General features: G+C 41.5%; 1 protein-coding gene across 5 annotated transcripts in view; it reads left to right on the top strand.

The window, feature by feature from the left end:
• Positions 1 to 21,612, top strand: part of MAPKBP1 (mitogen-activated protein kinase binding protein 1) — a 107,712-nt gene that overhangs the window by 75,428 nt on the left and 10,672 nt on the right. For all 5 annotated transcript variants that reach the window (XM_075030672.1, XM_075030668.1, XM_075030669.1 and 2 more), the window contains 12 exons: positions 272 to 347; positions 2,946 to 3,057; positions 3,651 to 3,714; positions 6,671 to 6,796; positions 12,981 to 13,129; positions 13,817 to 13,866; positions 14,378 to 14,614; positions 15,647 to 15,816; positions 17,341 to 17,486; positions 17,978 to 18,148; positions 19,034 to 19,112; positions 20,659 to 20,969. In XM_075030672.1, the coding sequence (XP_074886773.1) occupies positions 272 to 347; positions 2,946 to 3,057; positions 3,651 to 3,714; positions 6,671 to 6,796; positions 12,981 to 13,129; positions 13,817 to 13,866; positions 14,378 to 14,614; positions 15,647 to 15,816; positions 17,341 to 17,486; positions 17,978 to 18,148; positions 19,034 to 19,112; positions 20,659 to 20,969 (1,691 nt within the window). The remainder of the gene's footprint in view (positions 1 to 271; positions 348 to 2,945; positions 3,058 to 3,650; positions 3,715 to 6,670; positions 6,797 to 12,980; positions 13,130 to 13,816; positions 13,867 to 14,377; positions 14,615 to 15,646; positions 15,817 to 17,340; positions 17,487 to 17,977; positions 18,149 to 19,033; positions 19,113 to 20,658; positions 20,970 to 21,612) is intronic.

Below are 21,612 nucleotides of genomic sequence, written 5' to 3'. Positions count from 1 at the left end.
GAGAATCAAGCCTCAATTTTAATTCAAATAATCTGCTTAATATTATATCATCCAGTCTTGGGCCTCTACATTACTTTTGAGATTCTTGAACCATTTAAATGATTGGTGGTTATAGTTCATAGAGGTCATTTCTCCACTTCCTGTGGCTTGGCCCTGCTCCCTGTATCTCATGTGGAACGAGGAACAGAAAGAGAAAAGGATCCTGGTGACAAGATCCACAGAGCAGTACCTGGGCAAAATGAACGATGTTGTCTTATGTCATCCCCCTCAGGGTTTTCAACATAAGCAGTGGGAAGCAGAAGAAGCTTTACAAAGGATCCCAAGGTGAAGATGGAACCCTCATCAAAGTAAGCTGTTTTCTTTCTTTCTTCCCTTTTCCTTTTTTTCCAGCTCTTCTGAATGCAGGTCAGGACTAAGAAAATGAAATACAAATCTGAACACAGTAACTTTTTTTTTTCTTTTTTTTTTCCCTTGCTCCATATACATACTTTGTCCCTTATCCTGCTGCTGCTTTCTCCTACCTCCATCCTTAAGGGCTGGTAATGTATTTGGGTTCCATCAGGCTAAAACAGGAAAAGAGTCAGTGAATGATGAAGTTGATGTATAACTTCTCTCTCTGTCCTGTTTCTGAAGTGAGGCACAGGCCCATGTTGTAAAAGCAAGTAGAACTGCACCAATATCTGTCAGGAGAGGATTTAGTCCATTACTTTAATCCTTTACTTTCTGCTTTAGAGAGCTCGTTCTGGGTTTCTTGACTACTTTTGTTAGGCTTTTTAAGGTGGAGCTGCCTGTTGATCAGTGTTTGAGAAATTTGTGGTTTCCAGAGGGCAAATACAAGTGAAACTCTTTAAGAGTTGATGAAATTAAGTAGCATCTGCCCTGAAAAGCCCATATTCTTTGTGTCTTGGAGTGCTGGACAAGCCTGGTAGTGCTTAGAGAGAGTCTGTTCGTGTTTCCCACCTGCTGAGTGCATCTAGGCCTTGGGGTAGGGTAGCATGCCTGCTTCTGCCACTTCCCTGGGTTTCCCCCGATAAAGCAGGTGCATTCAAGATTCAGCGTTAAGAGTGATGACAACACTTTGGGATGTGGAAGAATTGTATTCTTGTCTTCAAAGAGGGAAGACCAATTGATACAACCAAAATATCTCTCAAGTTGCCAAACAAGCTTCTTCATTGTATTTGTTTTCACTGATAATTTTTCTACTTTTTTAAACCAAATATTCCTGTTCAGCTGCACAGGCCAGCAGTATTATTATTAAGGGCTGGGAGGCGTGTCCTATGAGGAGTGGCTGGGGACTTTGGGCTTGTCTAGTTTGGAGAAGAGGAGGCTGAGGGGCGACCTCACTGCTCTCTACAGCTTCCTGAGGAGGCGAAGTGGAGAGGGAGGTGCTGAGCTCTTCTCCCTGGTATCCAGTGACAGGACATGTGGGAACAGTTCAAAGCTGCGCCAGGGGAGGTTTAGACTGGACATTAGGAAGCATTTCTTTACCGAGAGGGTGGTCAAACACTGGAACAGGCTTCCTAGAGAGGTGGTCAATGTCCCAAGCCTGTCGGTGTTTAAGAGGCATTTGGATAATGCCCTTAATAACATGTTTTAACTTGGTCAGCCCTGAATTGGTCAGGCAATTGGACTAGATGATTGTTGTAGGTCCCTTCCAACTGAAATAGTCTATTCTATTATTGATATGTTGAAATAACTGGGTAAAAAGGGAGAGGAAAGCAAAGAGCTTTGTTCAGTGTCACCTATTCTGTTTTACAGAGAAAGATAAGTTCTCTTTCTCTTTGCCTATTATGATTCCTACAAAGTTTTTTATAAGCCAGAGTAATGAAAATGAAAAATTGATGCTATACTTTATTGCTGGTAAGCTCAGGTGCTTGATTATATCTTTCTCAGACCACAAAACATGAAATGTTGCTGGGAGCTGGATTTTTTGTTTTTAATATCCTTTATGTTTGGGGGTTTTTTTCATGTGTAGTTCAAGTCGGGAATCTCAATTATTTTAATGTTGCTTTGTTCATTTTTAGGACAATTATGTAACCAAGGGATTATGATTGTCTCTGGAATTTAAACTGTCTTGGCATGTTATTCTGAGATCATAATATATATTGCAGTTAAACAAGTAGAACCCAAACAGTGACATTGGAAGCAAAAGATACAGCAACAAAATAAACATAACCAAAAAAAGTTATCATTATTTAAATACCCTGTCTCTGTCAAAAACCAGACGTTTTCACTCCTCAGTTCCTTAAAGTTCTACAAAAGACAAAGCAGGACATTTGGTGACAGCAGCTGTATTTGCTGTGTAGTGCTGCCTTAAACCTAGAGGCATTTGGAGGGAGTTTTATATTTGATCCAAATAAAACAACAAATGGGTGTATATGAAAAAGAAAGAAAAAACAAATCCCAAAAATGGGAGTTGCAAATGCTGGAGATTTGACAGCATCATTATCAAAGATAATTTCTTAGCAGTGTTGAGGTTTTTTTTGGTTTCTCTCCTCAAGATTGGAGTCTTAATATTTCACTTAACTCTTGTAATTTCTGATTATTTTTGGGGGGTGGGGCTGGGAGGTTGGCATCTGTGTGTGGTTTTTTGTTTGTTTATTTTGTTTTGATCTTAAAATAGAAGAAAGTAAGACCCCAGTGGTTAAAAGGAGGTAGGAGAGGTATAAGTCTGTCCATTGGTGGTGGTGCCTTCACAATCATGAAGGCATTTAATGTAAGCACCTTTAGACTCTAATTAGGTTGGAGATAGTTTTAATAGTTTAGTCAGGTTGGAGATTTGTCCCAGGGTGCTGGATAGCCTGGTACTCATTTGGAGTCCTGTAGGAGCTACTTGCATTTTATTCTGTTAACTACTATGACTGTCTTGGGTATTCTGGACCATTTTCATGCAGTCTGAAGGCACTTTCTCACCAGGTCTTTCCACCTCTTATCTCCTAAACCAGGTGCAAACGGATCCCTCTGGTCTTTATATTGCAACCAGTTGTTCTGACAAGAACCTCTCCATCTTTGATTTCTATTCTGGCGAGTGTGTTGCAACCATGTATGGACATTCAGGTAAGGCATGTGAACTTCTGAAAATGCATTTTTTCTGCTGCTGATTATATAGTAGGGTCTGAGACTTGTCAGAGCTTTCTGAAGGTTCCTTCCCACCAAAGTTTACCCAGTGGGTATTTTGGAGTAGGTTACAGTTGGATGAAGTTGTCATAACTTATTTCATTGCAGTTTCAACTTTTTTCAGACTGCATTTTGCATTGCAAAACACAAGCATATACACGCCTGTCAGGCCATGTATTTGTTTACACAGGTTTTCTAATAGCCTATAAGGTAGTCTGTGTTTTTTCAGTGTATATTAAGTTTCATTATGACATACCCTCAGCTCCTACCATGTAGGGTCTATTCTGTTATAGGCAAAAAGAGACTTTCAGTCTTCCTTCTCATTTTGCTGTGGGCTACCCTTTCCATGTCAAGCCTAGATTCTTTGTTAAATGGTTATGGTAATGGGGGCATATTGATCTGTGAAGTGTGTTGGCTTTAATCAGAATTTGAGTTACTGAGCACAGATAGGCTATTTGGCTAATGATCTCTTCTGGCCATTGGAATAATTCAGGGAAGGTTTTTTTTTTTTTCTTGTGCTTTATTTCACACAGAGATTGTAACCGGGATGAAATTCAGTAATGACTGCAAACATCTGATCTCTGTTTCTGGTGACAGGTAAGAGGGGTTTGCTTGTCTGTGATATCAGCTCATGCCATCTTACACTGGATTTAATGTGTGTCCTGAAGGAAGGTAGAATTTTTTTTTTAAATGAGGGATGTTTTATGAATTCCAAATAAACCTCAGAGCTTTCTGAATTCTAAATGTGTGTTGTTGGCAAAGCTCACAGAGCTTATATTATCCTTCCACGGAATGAGACGCCCATGTGAAGTACTTACCTTGTGGTTTTCTGAGGGTAGGTACTATTCCCTGCTGGAAAGGAGACAGGGATGTGGCTTGTTGCCTTACCAGCCTTCAGGTCTGTAATGTAAGGCAGCTTTTGATATTCTGACCAGTGGTGCCAAAACTTTGTCTTACAGTACTTCTGTTGGTGAGGTTTCACCAGGTGAATGAGCCTGTCTAGCAGCAAGAGGGACAGGCCTGTCCCCACTCTTTGCTCCTGTCCATACAGTCCTCTTCCCCACTCCCCTAAATCAGCTGTGGTGCGCTGACCCCTCATTAAGCTGATTCAGGTCACTACATCAGCACCTCCCCAGCTGAGTTTTCTGCTGATTTAGTGAGCTAAATCAGGTCACCAAAAGTTTAAGTAATCACCAGACTGAGCCCAAGGGGAAAAGGAGAATATATGCCTAATATGATGATTGTAGAGGTGAGTGGACCCACTACTTCTGGAATCAGTGAATGCTTAAATCGGCTGAACAGAATCAAATTTTTCCTTTGAGGAAGATGGTTCCTGGAGTGCTATTTCAAGGCCACAGCAACACAGATTCTGTCTCTTTCTTTCTCTTTTCTATTAATAAAACACAGTTGAACCAGAAAAAGAGTCTTAGTGGGTGTATTGTTACAGAACATACAATATATCACCTTAAATTGCATCAATTGGTTATTTCTGTCTGTCAGTAAAAAGTAAATAATTTAGTTTTCCTCTTTCTTTACCTTTCATGTGTGTAAATAGATTAGGGTAAAAGTTGCAGAAAAGAGAGTCCTTTTGTTGTGGATTTCTGATAAATTCCAGGAACATGGAAGGTTGGAGGTCCCCAGTGATCCTTGTAATTTAGTGCAGTGTTCCCTTGTTGACTATTACCATGAGCGAAAAGGTAATTTTCTTCACTAAGGGTGTGGAGGAGGTGGATGAGAAGTGAGGAAAGGATTAACGAAGATCTTTGCTGTAAGGAGATGAGAAAGCATGTTTTTCAAAGGAGAACAAGGAAAATAGTCTGTTCATACACAGCAGCATGTGCAAAGAATAAAACTGAGAATAGAAAGAAAAATGGTGATGTGGAAGGGCACAAGGACTGGGAGACCCATGTGAGAAAAGTACTGCAAGGGGAAAAAAAAGCAGCAAAAGGGGTAGGTGGGAGTATGCTTCTGTAGAGCTTTGTGTTGAATGCTAATGTATTTTCAAGTTCATACTGTTTGCTGCTTATCTCTAGGTCTGATAGCTGTGGGGGTGGGATAAATGAACAAGCCAGATTTGCTTTCTGAAGTTTGTTTCCTGCTTTTTGGTATTTTTCTCAGCAGCAGATTATGGTTGCAGTTACATTTGAGGGAGCTGCTGCTTGAGGGGAAGCAGCTGGCTGCCCCGGGTTGCCATAGTTTCCAGATGTAGTGCCTCACCACTTTCTCCTGGCTGAAAATCTGGGGTGGGAAGATGACAGTGTGTTCACTGTTGATGGGAAGCATCTGTGTGTGACTTTAGTAGCTGGCAGTGACACTCCTGAGCTTGGTCACAAAGGGAGTGGCACTGGGGGCAAGAAGGGAATGTTTAGTTTTTCATTACAATCTCCACAGGCTGCAAAGTGGGGTTTCTGTTTTCTTTTTGTGTGGTATGGAAATAAAAAACTTTTATAATGTCTTCTCATGAGAGGAAAAAAAATGGAGAAGATGCAGGCACTCAGGATCCTGGTGCTTTTGGCATTTGCCTCAGGTCAGAGAGACCAAAGTTCATGGTTATTGTTCAAAATGGCAGAGCAAATGAATTTTAGAGACCAGCAAGGAAGAGGGGAAAGCCCCTCATTGAAAACTCCTTCATGAATTGAGGTACCCATGAGTATGGTGGCACTGATGGGTCCTGAAGAACTGGATTAAATCCTCTTTGGATTCCAAAGTAGGGTGAGGGATTCTATAAGTGATAGCAAAAGCACCACCTCTGTTTCTACATCAGTGTAAGTATACCAGCTAGACAGGAAAGATGGGTGACATGAAAAGAATTAGTTAGCACTGAGGTTAAATTTCAAAGAAAATGCTGCTGATTTTACTTTCTAGTAGCTGAAGATGAGATACAGTATTCTCATAAGGAGTACTGTGAGTGATGAGGAATTTTTTTTTTTTAAAGCCAGATTTCTGAAGAAAATGAGACCAAAGAGATCACACTGTTTGTTTCCCTCTCTCAAATGTTTTTGAATCCATTGACCAAATTCAATCAAATTCCTTAGAAGTTTCCTGGAGAGACTTCAAGTAAAATATTACAAGCACCCTGACTGCAAAAAGTACTGCCACATAAACTTAATGGTTATTATACCATGGAGACTCCATGGGATGGCAGGCATTAGGAAGGCCTTGCCCATGGGAATAGTTGCAATCAGAGGCTGAGGCTTAGCTGCTGTTAGAGGATGCAAAGGACATCTGTAGGCTCCACTTATCCTGCTGACCATGGAGGGACTTGTTATGGCATTTCCATCAGCAGCTGGTCAGATCGTCAAATAAAGGTATAGGATCAGAGATGAGTCTGTGCAAATACCTCTGCAGTTGCTCTCGCCCACAGGGAGTCTTTGCCAAGCAGGTTTTACCCTTTTGTTATGAGGCTTGTGACGGGATTGAGTTTCTGTGGAGCTGTTTCTGCGTGTGTCTCTCCCTGCCACAGAAGGGCTCTTGTTTGTCTCTGCAGTGGGAATTGATAATATCAATAAACTGAATGGAGACTTGACCCCAGCCTCGCCTTTCCCTCTTTCAGCTGTATCTTCATCTGGCGTCTGAGTTCAGAGATGACCATCAACATGCGGCAGCGACTGTCTGACATGAAGCAGAGAGGGAAGCAGGCAGAAAAGTCTCCTCCACACAAGACAGCTGGACTCATGAGGTGAGCAGAGTAGACTAAGAAGAGGTGGCTGGCTTTGTAGGGTTTCATGTGAAAAGTGTGGCACTGGGAATCAACTGTAAGGTTTCTGCTGTCTTCACTGATAGTGTCTTCCAAAAGTTCTGTTATTCTCCTGTTGGATTTGCCATGGTTTTTGTGCCCCCCTTCTTTGGATATAGAAGCCCGACTGTGATTTTCGAGACAGACTTGCTTAGTGTTGCTTCACTGATTGCAATGTGTATGCAATGCCCCTTGTGTCTTAATTTAGTTTAATGATGTGGTCAGAAACTTTAATAAGCAGTTTACCTAGCAACACTGAGGCTGGTACGCAGCATCCCACCAGGGAAGCCTTGCTCCTTCATGAGTAAAGTTCTCTGGATCTAGGCTGAATGCAATTTCACTGCTGTTTTCTGCAGTGTCAGTACTGAAGTATACCTGTGAGCTGTATGAGTTTGCCATATTGATCATAACTATTTTCTGGAGGCTTTGAAAAAGGTCACCTAAAAATAATTGTAATATAAATAATAAATATAAAAATCATTTCCATGGGAAAAGTTCTTGGCAGCTGAATCATATTATTATTTTTTACTCGGTAAACAACATATCTAAAAACAAACTACCACAGCCTACAAACTGAATAGATCTAAATTTATCTGGTGACCTTCCTTTAAAAAGTGGTGCTTAAACGCAGACCCTGTTTTTAAACAGAACAAGAGTGACAGGGGATTATGGATTTTTAGTGTAATGTATTTGGTTTCTCTGTAGTTAGTAAGTAGCTGAGACTAATTTGACTGTAAGCAATGCAGGAGAGAGTCCTGACTGAGCTGATGTGGGATCAAAGTGGAGAAAAAAAGATAAACACAGATTTTTGATGCTATGTGCCACAATTTTGCTCCTTCAAATAACTACAGATTGAGTTCTGGATATAAAAGTGCCAAAGCACTGGAAGACTTACCACACTGGTTGTTGTGTTGAGTATCACAAAGACCTTCCCACTCCCTTTGGGAGCAAGTAATGTTGAAACAAGTCTGTCTGCATAGTTTCATTTGGAAAAGTCTTGATCTGCTCATTCTTGAAACAAGTCTTGTCTAATAAATGCTTTCAGTAATGATGCTGGGAGAACTCAGGAAGCCTTTTTTCTAGCCAAAATTCTGGAGCTGTCGAGCAATGTGCTTTTTATAGCAGACTCTCCATTATTCCAGCAGCTGCAGCCTTACCCTACCAAGGCTCAGCCTGTGACAGATAATCCCAGTCCTCTTCCGCATTAGGTGATACTTGTTTCCGTCACAGACGCTTGCTGAAGGGCGGTGTTAGTGCCACGCCAAGCCCAGAACTTTATTAAACTTGTTTTGTAACCTCTTTGCAAGCCTGGAATCTACTTGTTTGGTCAGCTTTGAAAGCTTGTTTTCAGTTTTGATCAACCACTGTGGTCACTGGAGATCAGCAAAGACATAACTGCAGAGCATTTTTGGATTGGGACTGAATATGGAGGAAGAGCCTATTGGACCAGCATTACTGAGGTGGGAGAAGGAAAACTAATGAACTTGAGTAAGATTGTTTTTCTAGATGCCCTGTACCTGTTCTGGCTGTGTTTCCAAAGTCTGTCTGTGTAGGTCGTAGTGGAGAGTTGGGTTGCACCTTGTGGTGTAAAACTGTTGTCTCAAAAGGACTCACAGTAGTATAAAAAAGCTCCCGGCATGGTGATATGTCATTTGTTCTAGTAGATTTTCTCTAGAACAGTATTGCTAGAATTTGGTGGGGGAAGTAATGCATTCTGCTAGTGCCATAGTATGAGTGTCTGACAGGATAAATAATCGAAATAATCCTGAGGAAACAAAACTGACTTGAGGAGGCAGTGGGGAGCTGAAGATTTCCAAATCAGGACAGTGCTGTCTCTATCCAGCTGTGACTGGCAGGGCAGGGATTGGCCCAGGTCAATAACGTCTGGCATGTAAACACACAGAAGATGCCTTTCTGGGTCAAACCAGTGCTCCATGAAGCCCAGTATTCTGCCTGTGAAAGTGGCAATGGAAGATGCTATTTAGTGAGACACTGTGTGAGCCTTGCTATATGAACCTTTGTGGTCCATTTGCCTCATGCTCAATTGTTATATCAGGGGTGTTAGGAGGTACATCTCTACCTGTTGCCTTTAGTATTTGGTCACGGACCCATTGTCCACTAAGTTTGTATAAATCCTTTTTGAACTTCATAATATTGTCTGCCTCTGCACCCTCCTTTGGTGACAAGTTCCTGGAGTTCGCTGCTGTCTGTGGAAAGAAGGGCTTTTTTTGTCTCTGTTAAACCACACTCCTGCTACTTCTGTTGAAAGCTCCCTGCTTCTGAATATTGTGAGCTTTGGTGAACTGTCATTCTGCATCCAGCTAACTGTAGTCCCCATGGTTTTGTAAACCTTTATCATAACCTCTCCCCATCCAACCTTCTCTCCAAACTGAAGAATCCCAGCCTTTTCAGTCCCTCCAAAAACTTCTAGGACTAAAGTTTCTCCTCTGAAGGATTTCTCTGACTCACCTTTATGGGACATTGGATTATTTTGGAACTAATCTGGCCTGTATGACCCACAGTTCTCCATTATGTCCCTGAGAGCTTTTCAGTTCAGCCTCTGGTTGTGATAATTGCAGATGTATGCTTTTCTCTCATCTGCTGAACATGAGGAGCTTTGGTTGTTCGGAATGATAGAACTTGTACTCAGCTGATATTACTGGTACATTTTGGTTTTGAGGCATTTATATTTTCAGAGAGGGAATCATGTAAAGGCCATTTAATAGGGTTTTGACTTTGATCTCAGCATGCATTTATTGTTTAGAAAAGCTTGTCTCAAATTTTTGGAAGGGAAGTTTTAAATTGATTTTACTGTGAAATGTTTGCAGGGCTTATAGTAATGTTTTAGCTGAGTATTTATATTTTTTTATTTCAATTTTAAAAGTCACTTTTTCTGTGACTTTCATTGAAGCTCTAGTATAAATAGCAGGAGAAAGAAATGTTATCCAAATTAAGTTGTCTAAAACTTATATATGTATGCTGAAGAAGTACTGTGTGCCGTCAGATATATTTGGAAAGAAGAGCTCCTTATCAAACTGTCAGTGAGTCTTTAGTCCAGACCAGGAAAGCTGTGTGGTTTCTAGGGCTCAGAATGGGGCAGGCTTTTGATGCCAGATCAGAAGTGGTGCCTGGGTCTGTGCTGAACTACTGCAATTATAACACCAGGGAAACTGAAGTCAGCAGCACTGTGACCTTTCTGTGGGGAAAAGCAGGGTAACTTTCTTTTTAAAACCCTTAGGCATTTGGGCAGGGGGCAGGGCAATCTGCTAGTGATCCCTACCACATAGGATGTTACAGTTTCATAAATATGCCCCTAAAGCTGAGGGTTTAAGTAGCACAAGATCAGAGTGGGAATACTGACAAAATACCTCTTTAAATGAATAGTTGCCATTCTTGTCTGTTTTGTTTTAAGAAAAGAAAGAAGGGTTGCATTCAGGACATGCAAAAGAATACAGAGTACCTAATATCAGATGTCTTAATACTAGAGCTCCATAAAGACATATGGCACTTTTAAGTCTGTATATGTGTCCTGAAGACTTTCTAACTGAAGGTCCTTCCCTGCCATTGATCCCATCCTGGCAGACACTTCAGAAACTAGGAGCTGAACTGCAACTGACTCTGCCCATCCGTACAGAGCAAGATCCAGGCACGGTGCTAGAATGGGACAGTGCCTCAGCCAAGGAAGAAGACAAGAGCAAGGACAATTAAAATCCTTGCTCTAAGTGAGTCACATGTATCATGAGAATTGGACATGTCTGTACATGCTATTCCGGAATAGCTACTCTGAAACATTCATTCTGGTATAATGATGCTTTGTTGGGGTTTGGCTGAACCTGCTCTCAGCAGGAATTCAGGAAAACCCAGAAGTCTTACTCCTTTGCTTTCAAAATGCTCTAATGTGGTCCTTATTTGGAAGCAGCTCTCATGCTTGAAACCTCATCCTACGTTACTCTGACTTCCATCTAAGCGTGAACAAGAACTGAGGAAGAGTGTTGAAGAGATGTGCGCAACAGAGGGGCTTAGAATAAAATCCAAAGTAGACAGAAGAACGCGGGGAGAGAAAGGAGGAAGTAGTGAAGTCCGAATTGAGGGATTAACTTGGGCAAGCACAACAGTTAAAACACTCAAGACCTTATAAACCTAGATTTCATTTTCAGGAGTATCTCAGTTTCAAGTCAGTGGGCCTAAGATCCTTTTGAAAACCCCATTCAGTTATCTCCTTTCAAGTCACTGGGTCTGAAAAGCATATTTAAGTTGTAAAAAGGAGAATGTGGAACGGGGGCATGAATTTTTGCTGGGATAATGCAAGATAACCTTACAATTGTATCAAACTCACGTGACTTCATAATTTGTTTGGCACTTCCTGTGAGGTATGAAAAGACTCCCATCTGACTTCCAAAATATGTTTTGCATTCTCTTACTCAGCCCCTTTGACGATATTGGAACATACCTTTTCCCCCCTTACTAATTTTGTCAGTCATCATCTGATGGACAAAGGCCATCTTTATTTGTAGCATAAAACACATTGATAGCAATCCTCCCTTCTCCATTTACACCAATGACAGTACATGCAGGAGTTTAGCTAACACATAACCTTGCCTCACCATATCACCTCATCATAGTGAGGTATTCAACAAGTTAGATGTTAAAATGTCTAATAATCCAGGCCTTCTTCCCCAATAAACTTCTCAACTAACCATGATGATTACAAGCAGAAGGATGCTATCAAAGTTACTGATACAAAGTTAATATTGCCTACCATATATAAGTACCTCATAGTATGAAATATGGCATAACATCAAACATACTGTAGTGCTTGAACTTTGTTGAGATACCTGCTTAGACAGAAGAACTTGAGAGTGACAAGGTGGACGTGCAAGGAGACAGTAAAAAAAATGAAGAGATTGAAAAATGTCAAAAGTAGATGAAGACAGTCAACATGAAAGTGTTTCACTGGGGGACTCTGCAGACTACAGTCAGTTTCACTCTTCTTTTTGCCAGAACACCTCAAAGCTCATCTGAAAGGGTTGGATAGTTCTTGCTCAGCCACTCCTAATAAAATGGAAATAAATGTTCTGCCACTATATGGGAAGAGAAAAGATTAAAATACCTTAGCTACTTCTTACCATGTTTCAATACAGCCTGCTATCTGTCAGCTGCAGGCGAAGTTGGTCCCATGCCAGGCTGCTCTGTATTTGGTGGATGAGCTATTTTTATTTCATGAATAATGCTTGGCACTCAACGCCCACTAGTGATATCCTATAAATGTCACTAATGATGAGTTTGGCACTCTAGCTCAAGGCCATGGAGTGGGCGCTACTCAAATTTATTTGTTAGGGATTCTTCATTTGTTCAATTATTGTCCAAAGTTGGTTAGTTCATTGGTTCTGTTGACTGAAGGGGTGAGGGGAGGAAGGAGAAGAGGAGAAGAGTTTGATGTAAGCGTCCTTGATTGGTATTGGGGAATTCTATGCTGGGAGTGCCTCTGAGGTCTGTGTGGGAACACTTGTCTGATGTATTTTGATTAAAGATCTGCCCAAAATATGTTTTACATTATTCCTTGTGCCTGAAGGCTAAAAAAGGCAGCACTGTGCTCTTACGGTGTGTGGGCTGTGCCTTCAGGATCTATGCGGTGCAGTCCTTGATATGAACCTGTCTCTTATGTGATAATTTGCCATATACCCAATTGCCATCAAACAGGGAGTATTTCTGTGACATTTTTGATGTGTAAAACAGTTCCAGAGAGGAAATGCCTAAGGGTGGGAAAAATATTTGCCTTTCAAATATGCTCTACCATCTTGACCTCATCAATTGGCGGGGTCTGAAATGGAAGGCCAAGTTTCATTCCACTTGACTTTCTCAGACTTGTTTACTTCTGTTCTGATTTTTGTCATCTTCCACACGTATGAGGCAATTGCTGTGGAAGGCTTTACACACCTTTGTGCAGGGTTTGACTTGCCCTTTTTCTCAGAGATGGGTTTTGCTAGAGCAAAGGCTGTTTGGGAGAGTTGAGGCAGCCTGCTGAGTGTGAATGGAGATAAGGTGGAGAACTGCCTGGTGTAAGGATTGAAATGGTGGGCAATTCTTGAGATAGACCATAATACTCCTTCCAATTCCTGCCTCTCAGGCACGAGTCCATCTCTGCCCTGTCCTCTGTGCCTGCACTCTCATCAGACAGCGACAAGGATGGTGAAGACGAAGGGAATGATGAAGATGAGTTACGTGGGCTGCAGTCTTTCCATATTCAGTCCAACTGCAACACTGAGAGAGACTCAGGTATAAATGGGAGAGGAGCACGGGCAGAGATGGAGGAAAAATGGTAGGAATGTGAAGTGGGGAGAAGATGAGAGACACTGACTTAGGGATAACAAGATATGGGCAGAAAGAGAAAGACCAAGACAGAAACAGATGGATTGACATCAATGGTAATGTGGAGTTGCCCATTCCTGCATCTGAAGAGGGGTACATTTCAGAGTTCTCTCATTAAAAATTCAGTTGTTAAATTGCTAGTTCCAACTGGCCAAACGAATTTTGAATTAATGTCCTGGGCTTGGGTCTACAAGCTATTAGACGTCCACAGAAGCCAAAAGAAATCTCACAGAGAATTCTAGAGATGTCTGATAAAACTTACAGTAGAGATTACCATTACTAACTTGAGGTATTTTTACCACAGATGCTACAGTGTATTGGAGCAGGGTTTTTTCCCGAGCCATTGGTAGCCCACTGCACTGTGGCAAGTGTTCTGCAATGGGTCTGCTGAGTCAGTGAAAATCTTATATAAAGCAGTATGTCTCCATTAAGATTTTGATAAAACGATTTGGTACTCTATGGGAAAACATGTGTTGGCCGTGGTCTGGCCATGTAGGAATGCTGCCTTTGAGGAAAGATGAGATAAGAGGTCTTTAAAAAGCTGGACTACTGGCCAAGGATGTCAACTAGGTATATATCTTTTTCCCTTTCCAGATCCAGACCTTACCCTTTCAAGAAGCCTTTCCCATTGGGAAATGAGGAGGGTGAGTTACTAAACCTTCAAATTGTATTTCTTGTCCTAGGGAAACTGGAAAAGAAATTCCCATGGAGATTAAAAGCTTTATTCGCACTGGTGGGAAAGGTGCAGCTGCAGTGGGAAACCTTTGAGAAGCCTCTCTGTGAAGAATGACTTGGGGATGGGAAAATAGAGCCTAGTTTAAGAGACAGTTTCACTTTTTACATCAATATCTTTCCATCAGATGTTATGCTTTTGCCCCTTCATTTCTGGCCTGAATCTCATGTGGTGCTGAAGCTGATCATATACTTGGATCCGAGTGAGGCATTTAAATGTTCAGTTATGCAAGAAGCAGCAACAAAAGTATCATCTTTACATAATGCTTTATGATTAAGGGAGGAATTTTAAACTGTCTTACAGACAGCTTTGAGGCTTTTATGGAGATGGAAATAATTGTGTTTTTCTGTGGGTCTTGTGTTTTCTTTCCTGTTTTTCCATCAGGAGAACTCAGTCCCTATTTTTTTTTCAATTTCCTTCAGGCCAAAGAGATAGCAGCAATCCAGCGCTCAGAGGCACCAATGAGCAAGATGCCCCGGCAACGTGGGCGCTGGTCCCAGCCAACTAGCAACATAGAGATGACTGTGAAATCCATGCTTGACTTGCGTCAGTTGGAGTCTTTCTCTGTTTCCCGTTCTCCAAGTCGAGACTCGCTGTCTCAAAACAGCAATGGGGATGACAGAGAAGAGCAGGCAGATCTTCCTGTGCACATCAACAAAGTAAGGGCAGTACTACTTTGAAGAGGTGAATCTACTCTGAGTGCATCTGTCCTGCCTCTGTTTATTATTACCTACATTTATTACTACCTGATGCCATTCTATATATGAATTTATATATTCTATATATGAATTCTATATATGAATTTATATTCTATATATGAATATTTAGAGGTGGCTCTAAATGCCTTTGAGAAACTTGTTTAGATAACTCTTTTTTAGTTAGTACTCCTGCAATGCATGACTCTGCCATCTTATAGCAGAGCCCATATGGGATCAAGGTTTCTTTCCAATGACAGGGAAGACCTCATGTTTTCTTTTAGCTCTTTGATTATTTATGGTAAAAACAAGCTGAGAAGCTGAGCTCAGAATTACAGATGTGTGCGTGATTACCTGTTAGCTCACTCTGCTGCAGTGAAGTTTCTTGACTCCAGTAGCCACTGAAATGTGGCTCATATGATGCTATTAGTTGTGGGCTGTGCTAGATTATTGAGTTCTCTTTAATCTTTGTATTGATGGGCCACAGCAAGTAATATGTGCTCATACCTCAGAAAGCTAATGCCTGTTTTCCAATGGCAGTCTGTCCTGGTGCCTAACTTCATTAGAGTTTTTCCTTCCTTTATAACTGCATGACTGAGACGAGAATCAGGCTTGTTGTGTGCAGTAAATCTGTGTTTTTCAGCTGTGGACCACAGACTTCTCTAAACTATGTCTGATCAGCCTGTAGAATGTAATGTAAGAACCTGCTGCCACATGGCTTACGCTCATGATATGTGGTCATAGAGGGATAGAGTGTCCAGTACTTTACCAGAGAATTTTAGGGGATTGCAAACAGGAAACAAAATAGGAAACTGCAGCAGTAGTCTGTCAGGTTCAGTAAATAAGAAACAGGAAAGACATAGGAGTGCTGTGTTTTCTGATCTCTGATTTCTGATCATATTCTGTGCTGTAATGCATACTTCCTAGCTCTGCACAGCACTTGCTGTCTTAAGGAAAAACACTGGTAATACCTAGTTTTCTTTCTTTTTAAACCAGGTTGGCAGCTCAATACCTCCCCAAGATAACCAGTCTTGTGTGCGACCCCAAGTGATTCGGCTTGTGTCTTGTGAAGAGGGGATTTTCTCTCAGGAACTGGAACCTTCTGAGAGTGAGGAGTGTGTAATCTACCCTGAGCAAGATGAAATCCATCCCACAGACTCTAGCAGGTTAAAAATAAGCTCTCTGCTGTGCATGGCTTAGACATTTCTGTTTCAGTTTGCTTGCAGCTTGTGTGGCAACTTGGATGAGTTGACGTACTGCCTGATTGATGTCAGGCATGTAGTTGAGAGTTTTATGCCAGTCTGATGCTAAAGGAATCTGAAACTAAGGTGGCACTATTAAAATAATCTTTCCTCTGAGGAAACTGCACATTAGCATCCTCTTCCAAGTTTTTTTGTTGAATAAACAACTTGGGAGCAGCCTATTTGCTTTCTCCCTTTTCTGGGTTGAAATAAGCAAGGGAAAACTTGGAAGTTGGAAAACCATCCAGCAGTGATGTATACGTGGAGGTGAAATGCGGGAAATAGAATGGCTTGCATGAGATAGATGGAATTGAAAAGGACACTGGAGGCAGTGGAGACCTTTTATCCTCCTCTGCTGTTTCTTCTGTTTTGGTTTTACCTCACTTAATTTTCTGTTTCATTCTGTGCTTCATTTTTTTCCTTTCCTGAATTTTATTCTTCCCTTCCCCTCTTAACCTGATGCTAATAGCTGTTTAATTTCCTCTGTCTCCTCCTGCTCTGTTACAAAGAGTGGGCTGATAGCTTTAGACGGACTTTTATCCAAGAGTGCATGCCAGGATTTTACAGCTGAAACTGCTAGATTTCGTCCAGTTTCTCTTTATTTATACTTTTAATCTTACTATGATAACATATGGACAGAGCAGACCCGTGTGCTGCTCCATCATGTAAGAAAGGGAGGCCCTCTGGTGATGTTGGATACAGACCGGACAAATCTCAAAGTATACGGAGTTTGCAGTCTGCCAGGGGTAATTGCCATTCAGTTTCATTGAGTGACTTCTGCATCCTACCTTGCATTGGAGTACATCTGAAACCAAACTATTTCATAAAGTGGAAAACTGAAGTCCTCAGGCCTCAGGCAAAAGAACGGTGCTGATGTCATTTAACAAAATAAGACTTGTGAAATCGCAACAGAAATCAGGAATCCTGTGCTACAGTATTGTATTTTGGTATGACATTCTTCAGTAAATTAGTCTTGCTCAAACCCAGAATCTTCTCTGTTTTGCAACACAGAAGTTGCCCAAAGAAGCAGATCATAAACATGGAAAAAAATACATATTAGGGCTCAAATCTATGGCAAATTGGGGTTTCTATCATGCAGGTATAGGCCTGGTTTTAGTCCCCTTTTCACTACATAGACCTTTACATTTGTTCCTCACCTGTGCTGGAAATCAAGCCAGGGCAGTGCTGTGCTGGTGCATGGTAATCATGGGAAACCAACAATGTCCAAAAGTCAGACAGTCCCCTTGAGACTTCACTGTCCAAGCTTAATGAAATGCAAAAAATGTACTGTATAATGATGAGAGAAATCAACTTCTTTTTCTCTTTAAAGCCTTACTTTTGTAATCAAAGGTGTTACTAACACAGGTAAGGCCTTATTAAAGTTAGAATGTGCTTCTTTACATGTAAAACAAATATATCTTCTAGTGCTGTATCTTTCCTGTCTTGTAGTGAGTTCCAGGTAAAAGCATTGCCCCATGGGAAGCTAAGTAGAGGTTATCACAGTAATGGATGCCCAGACAAACACAGTCCTGACAGTGCCTGCTCTGTAGATTACAGCAGCAGTCGTCTGTCCAGCCCAGACCATCCAAATGAAGGTAAGATGCAAAGACATTGTAAATGTATTTATATGTGATGTGGAATACTGCAGAAACTTGCTGGGGTAGTTCTATGCCATGTTTATCATTTGCTATCCTGATCTCTAATACTTGAACCTCTTCATGAGCCAAACTGAAGTCACAGTCCTATTAGTCTTGCTAGTATTGCTGTAAAGATTCAGGTGCATTTAAACAGGCACTTCAGTAAAGCCACTGTAGAAGCAGGAGTTGGTTAAAGTGCACTTTCCTTCTGTGCCTTTGGCTTTCTTTTACCTTGCTAGGTAAGGAGGCAGGTTTAGAATTGATTATCCCATAGGCTGTGCTGTTTGTGGGATATGGTAGATTAGAGAATTACACTTAATGCTGACCGACTTCTGCTTTAACATTCTAGGTTCAATTTAGCGTCTTTGCTGAATATATTTTTAACCTGACTAATGTTACTGTGATTATGCTATTACAGCATTGTTGGGGTTTTTTTTGCCTTTTCCCAGATTCTGAAAGCACTGAGCCCCTAAGCGTGGATGGCATCTCAGACCTGGAGGGAGAGGAAGGAGAGGAGGAAGTCGGTACTAGCATGCCAGAGGGAGAAATCCCCCGGACACCCGATCAGGAAAAGTTCCTCAAGCAGCATTTTGGGACCCTGGGAAGCACTGATGGAAAAGGTACAGCTCTCTGCTCAGTAGGGGGGACTTTGTGAGGTCCCTCCAGATTTGTCCCCTGTATAAATCAAACCAGGCTACAAGTTCTGCTAGGCTTTTGTGGGGCTGTGTGTATGAGGGGGCAAAAATGGGGAACCAATGTAGAGAGGCCTAAAGAAGAGTGACATCTGTTAAATCCATTGGTCTGTGTGTAAGTCTATGTGGATGAGATTGGGGTCTGTGTCAGTTTGGGTTAAGTATTGTCCCGGGAATCTTGAAGAGCCATTCTCTTGTTCCCGGACTAGTTTTTCCTGTTGTGTATGAAGGTATTAACTGTGTGTTCACCACCACCCCCCCATCATAGGTGACATGTAGTGGCCTCTAGTGGTGTATTAAGGCATAACAAATGTCACAAAAGAAAAGGCTGAAATGCTGGGTGGAGGGAGAGAATACGAGGAGACATCAGAGTGGCAAAGGAGCTGGTTAGTCTTTATCGACCAACTCCAGAACAAAGCGTATCTTTTTAGAATTTATAATGGTTTCAGGCAGCAATATCTATGCGAGCTTTCGTTTTCTTTTTTTTTTTCTTTTTTTCCTCCTTTGATTGGTTTGTTTTCTGCTTGATGGCAGTGCCTCACAGTCCTACAGGCAGGATAGGACACAAAGGGAAGCAAAAAAGGAGGAGGCGTACCCTTAGGGAGAGTAGCAGTTTAAGGCAGAGTAATCTAAGTAGAACAGAAAAGGCAAAGGCAATGAAATTATTTCATTCTCTGTGGTTTAGCTCAAAAAATCCCCTTGGATATGGGGGAACATTTGATAGTCTCTGTGATAAGAAAATGCATGTGTCAGAATGTTTGTTCTGTAACTAAACTGTTCCCTTTTTCTCTCTCCTTTAACCAAAATTTCTAGGTGGTTCATGTAGGAATCTGGAAAGAACTGAAAACCTCAGCATTTCCTCTCGCTTTCTTTCCCAGTCCCCAGCTCTCAGGTATGCCTCTGCTTGTTCTGAGTGTTTCTGTCTGTCTATTTTTACTAATGTGAGTAGGTCTCGTGCTAGGCCCTGGGTCAAAACAGTTGAGCAAACTTCTGGCCTTGGTGTGCCTAGGCACAGCAAAGTGTTAGCATAGCACCTGGCAGGCTGGTTGCAGACTCTTGTGATTTGGATAGGCCATCCTGTGTCACTTTAACTGTTCTCTTTCTTCCTAAAGCAACGCTGTTGTTTTGTTCTTTTTCTTCTTTCGACAATGTGCTTATTTATTTCATGATTAATGCCTTGATTGATTAAGTTGGAGGAATCGCTAATCATCTAATTTACTCTTCACTGTTTATACTCTATTTATTCTTTTGCATTTCATTCAGCTTGGACAATGAAAGTAGGCTTGTCAACTTTTCCTTTGTTTTACAGTCCTTTCTTAGTCAGCTTTGTTTCTCAGTCCCATGCCTTCACAGGGTGCCCTGGTGTCTCATACAAAGCCCCATGGGGATACTATTCCAAAAAACCCTCAACCCTAAAACACCCCAAAAGGCCTCTCTAAGCTGTTTCCCTTGTTGTTTAAAAAAACTCCCAACAAAACAAACAAAGGAAAAAAAAAAAGGGATAAATACTTTTGTTGATTTGGGTTCATAAATGTTTAAAACAAACAAATACTCCTGTATTTCTCTAAAATGACAACCTGAAATCTCAGCTCAAATTAGTTTAATTGTATAGGACTGAGCAGATTTGGGTACATCTTCTGTGGTTCACCAGCTGTGTCTAGATTCACCATGTTAGGGAAATTTTTTTGTTATAGCTGTATTCAGCTACTGTTGCTGCTGTCAGGAGTGCCTCTTAGTCTGTCTCGTGTTGGGACCATATGTTTGGGAAGAAAGCCAGTGGTTAGCTATTGTGTAAGCTTCTGGAGAGTTGCATTGGTGAGTGAAGGAAGTCACTGGTGCTCTAGAGATGTAACAAAAGGAGGTAGTTTTAGGTTATGAAAACCTCTGGGCTTTTCATCTGTTCAAACATGCCAGACTGAAAGTTGCCTCCTTTCTGAAGTAAGTCTACTGTGTTTGTCTGGAGTCGAGAGGAAGAGGATATTAGGCTTTCCTCTTGAAGATATTGACCAGCTTTCCTAGTAGTTATGCTTTTGTAATGTTAGGAAAGTATAATTACTTTCTCTTAGGATATCTTAGAATTGAAAAGATTTCACTGTTAGCAAGGTGAGCTGAGATTAAAAACCTGACCTGACTTTGCCTAGTCTTCCCTCTGCCTGGAATTTTTCCTTCTCTTTTGCCTTCACCTTTTACAGTGTCCTCCCTGAAAACAGTGACCCAATGCTGTTTGTGATCGTGCAGCCTAAGGTCAAATGCCTGAAGACCAGTGCTTCTAGGGATGAGTGGAATGAAGTGGTAACAGCTTAGGGCATTTTGACTTAAAAAAATCCAGATAGGGAAGGGCTCTTTATCCCAGAGAAACTGGCTTAATGTGTGTGCCTGTTTGTCCAGGGCAACATACTTACTTGTTTTAACTAGGATTTCTTTGTCGTGTTCTCTAGACGATTGTCACTCTCTTCGTCAAATCTGATACTGGATTCAAAGCCTATCGAGCCACCAACCCAGACCAATCAGTTTACACCAGATCTGTTGAAAAATGGCAGCAGCCATCCAGGTGATGCATTGGAAAACAGCCAGCTCCTGGAGAGTGTAAATTCAAATCGGGCTGTTTACATCCAGAAAAAACACAGATCAGCTTTGGAGGCCGGCAGAGTTGGTATGGCTCCTGGACGGGTTATTGCATCCTTTCCAGAAGGCCCTGTGAATGCAGTGATGAGAAAGGCGCAGTCAGTTCATGACCTCGTTCATGAGGGTAAGGACACAGGTTGGAATGATGGTATAAAGCCAAGAATGAAATGGGGAGATTTGAGCCTGAGTAGAGATTTAAATTAAGCTTCTGTCTTTCTGCTTTCTGAGCTGCAGGCTTTGCCTGTCTTCTAACTCTTAGCCTGTCAAGGAAAAATATTTTTAATTTGTAATGCAGATGCTGGTCTTCTAATTATCAGTCTCTGATACTTGTCTGGCAGCTGTGGGAGGAGCAATACCAAGGGTGAAATGAACTATTTACAAAGAAATTCTCTCTTGCTGTGGGTGGTTGCTCCAGGCCAAGACGAAGCTCCCCAGGGTGGGAAGGAGAGGAAGAGGGGAACAAGGAGACAGTAACTGGGAGCTTACTGTATCCATGCCCTCAGTGTGAAAGAATTCCAGTTTTGAAACAATCAACTCATGAACCATCAATAAGCACTCTGTTTTAAAAAAAACCCAAACCTTATCACCGCAACATCATATATAAGTTTTTGCCTGCTTCCTCTGGCCTCGCAGTTAACAGTCACAGTGGTCTGAGGTCTTATGGCCATACACTTTAAGAACAAGTCTCTCTCATCAGGTAAGCAGCAGTGTGTGAGCAGGATGAGGGGTGGACAAAAAAGAAAGCTGTTGAGGCTTAGTGATATTAA

The sequence above is a fragment of the Buteo buteo genome, chromosome 6 (genome assembly GCF_964188355.1).
Source record: "Buteo buteo chromosome 6, bButBut1.hap1.1, whole genome shotgun sequence".
Taxonomy (NCBI): Eukaryota; Metazoa; Chordata; class Aves; order Accipitriformes; family Accipitridae; genus Buteo; species Buteo buteo.
Note: the sequence above shows the minus strand (reverse complement) of the source record. Positions and strands in the feature narration are given on the sequence as shown.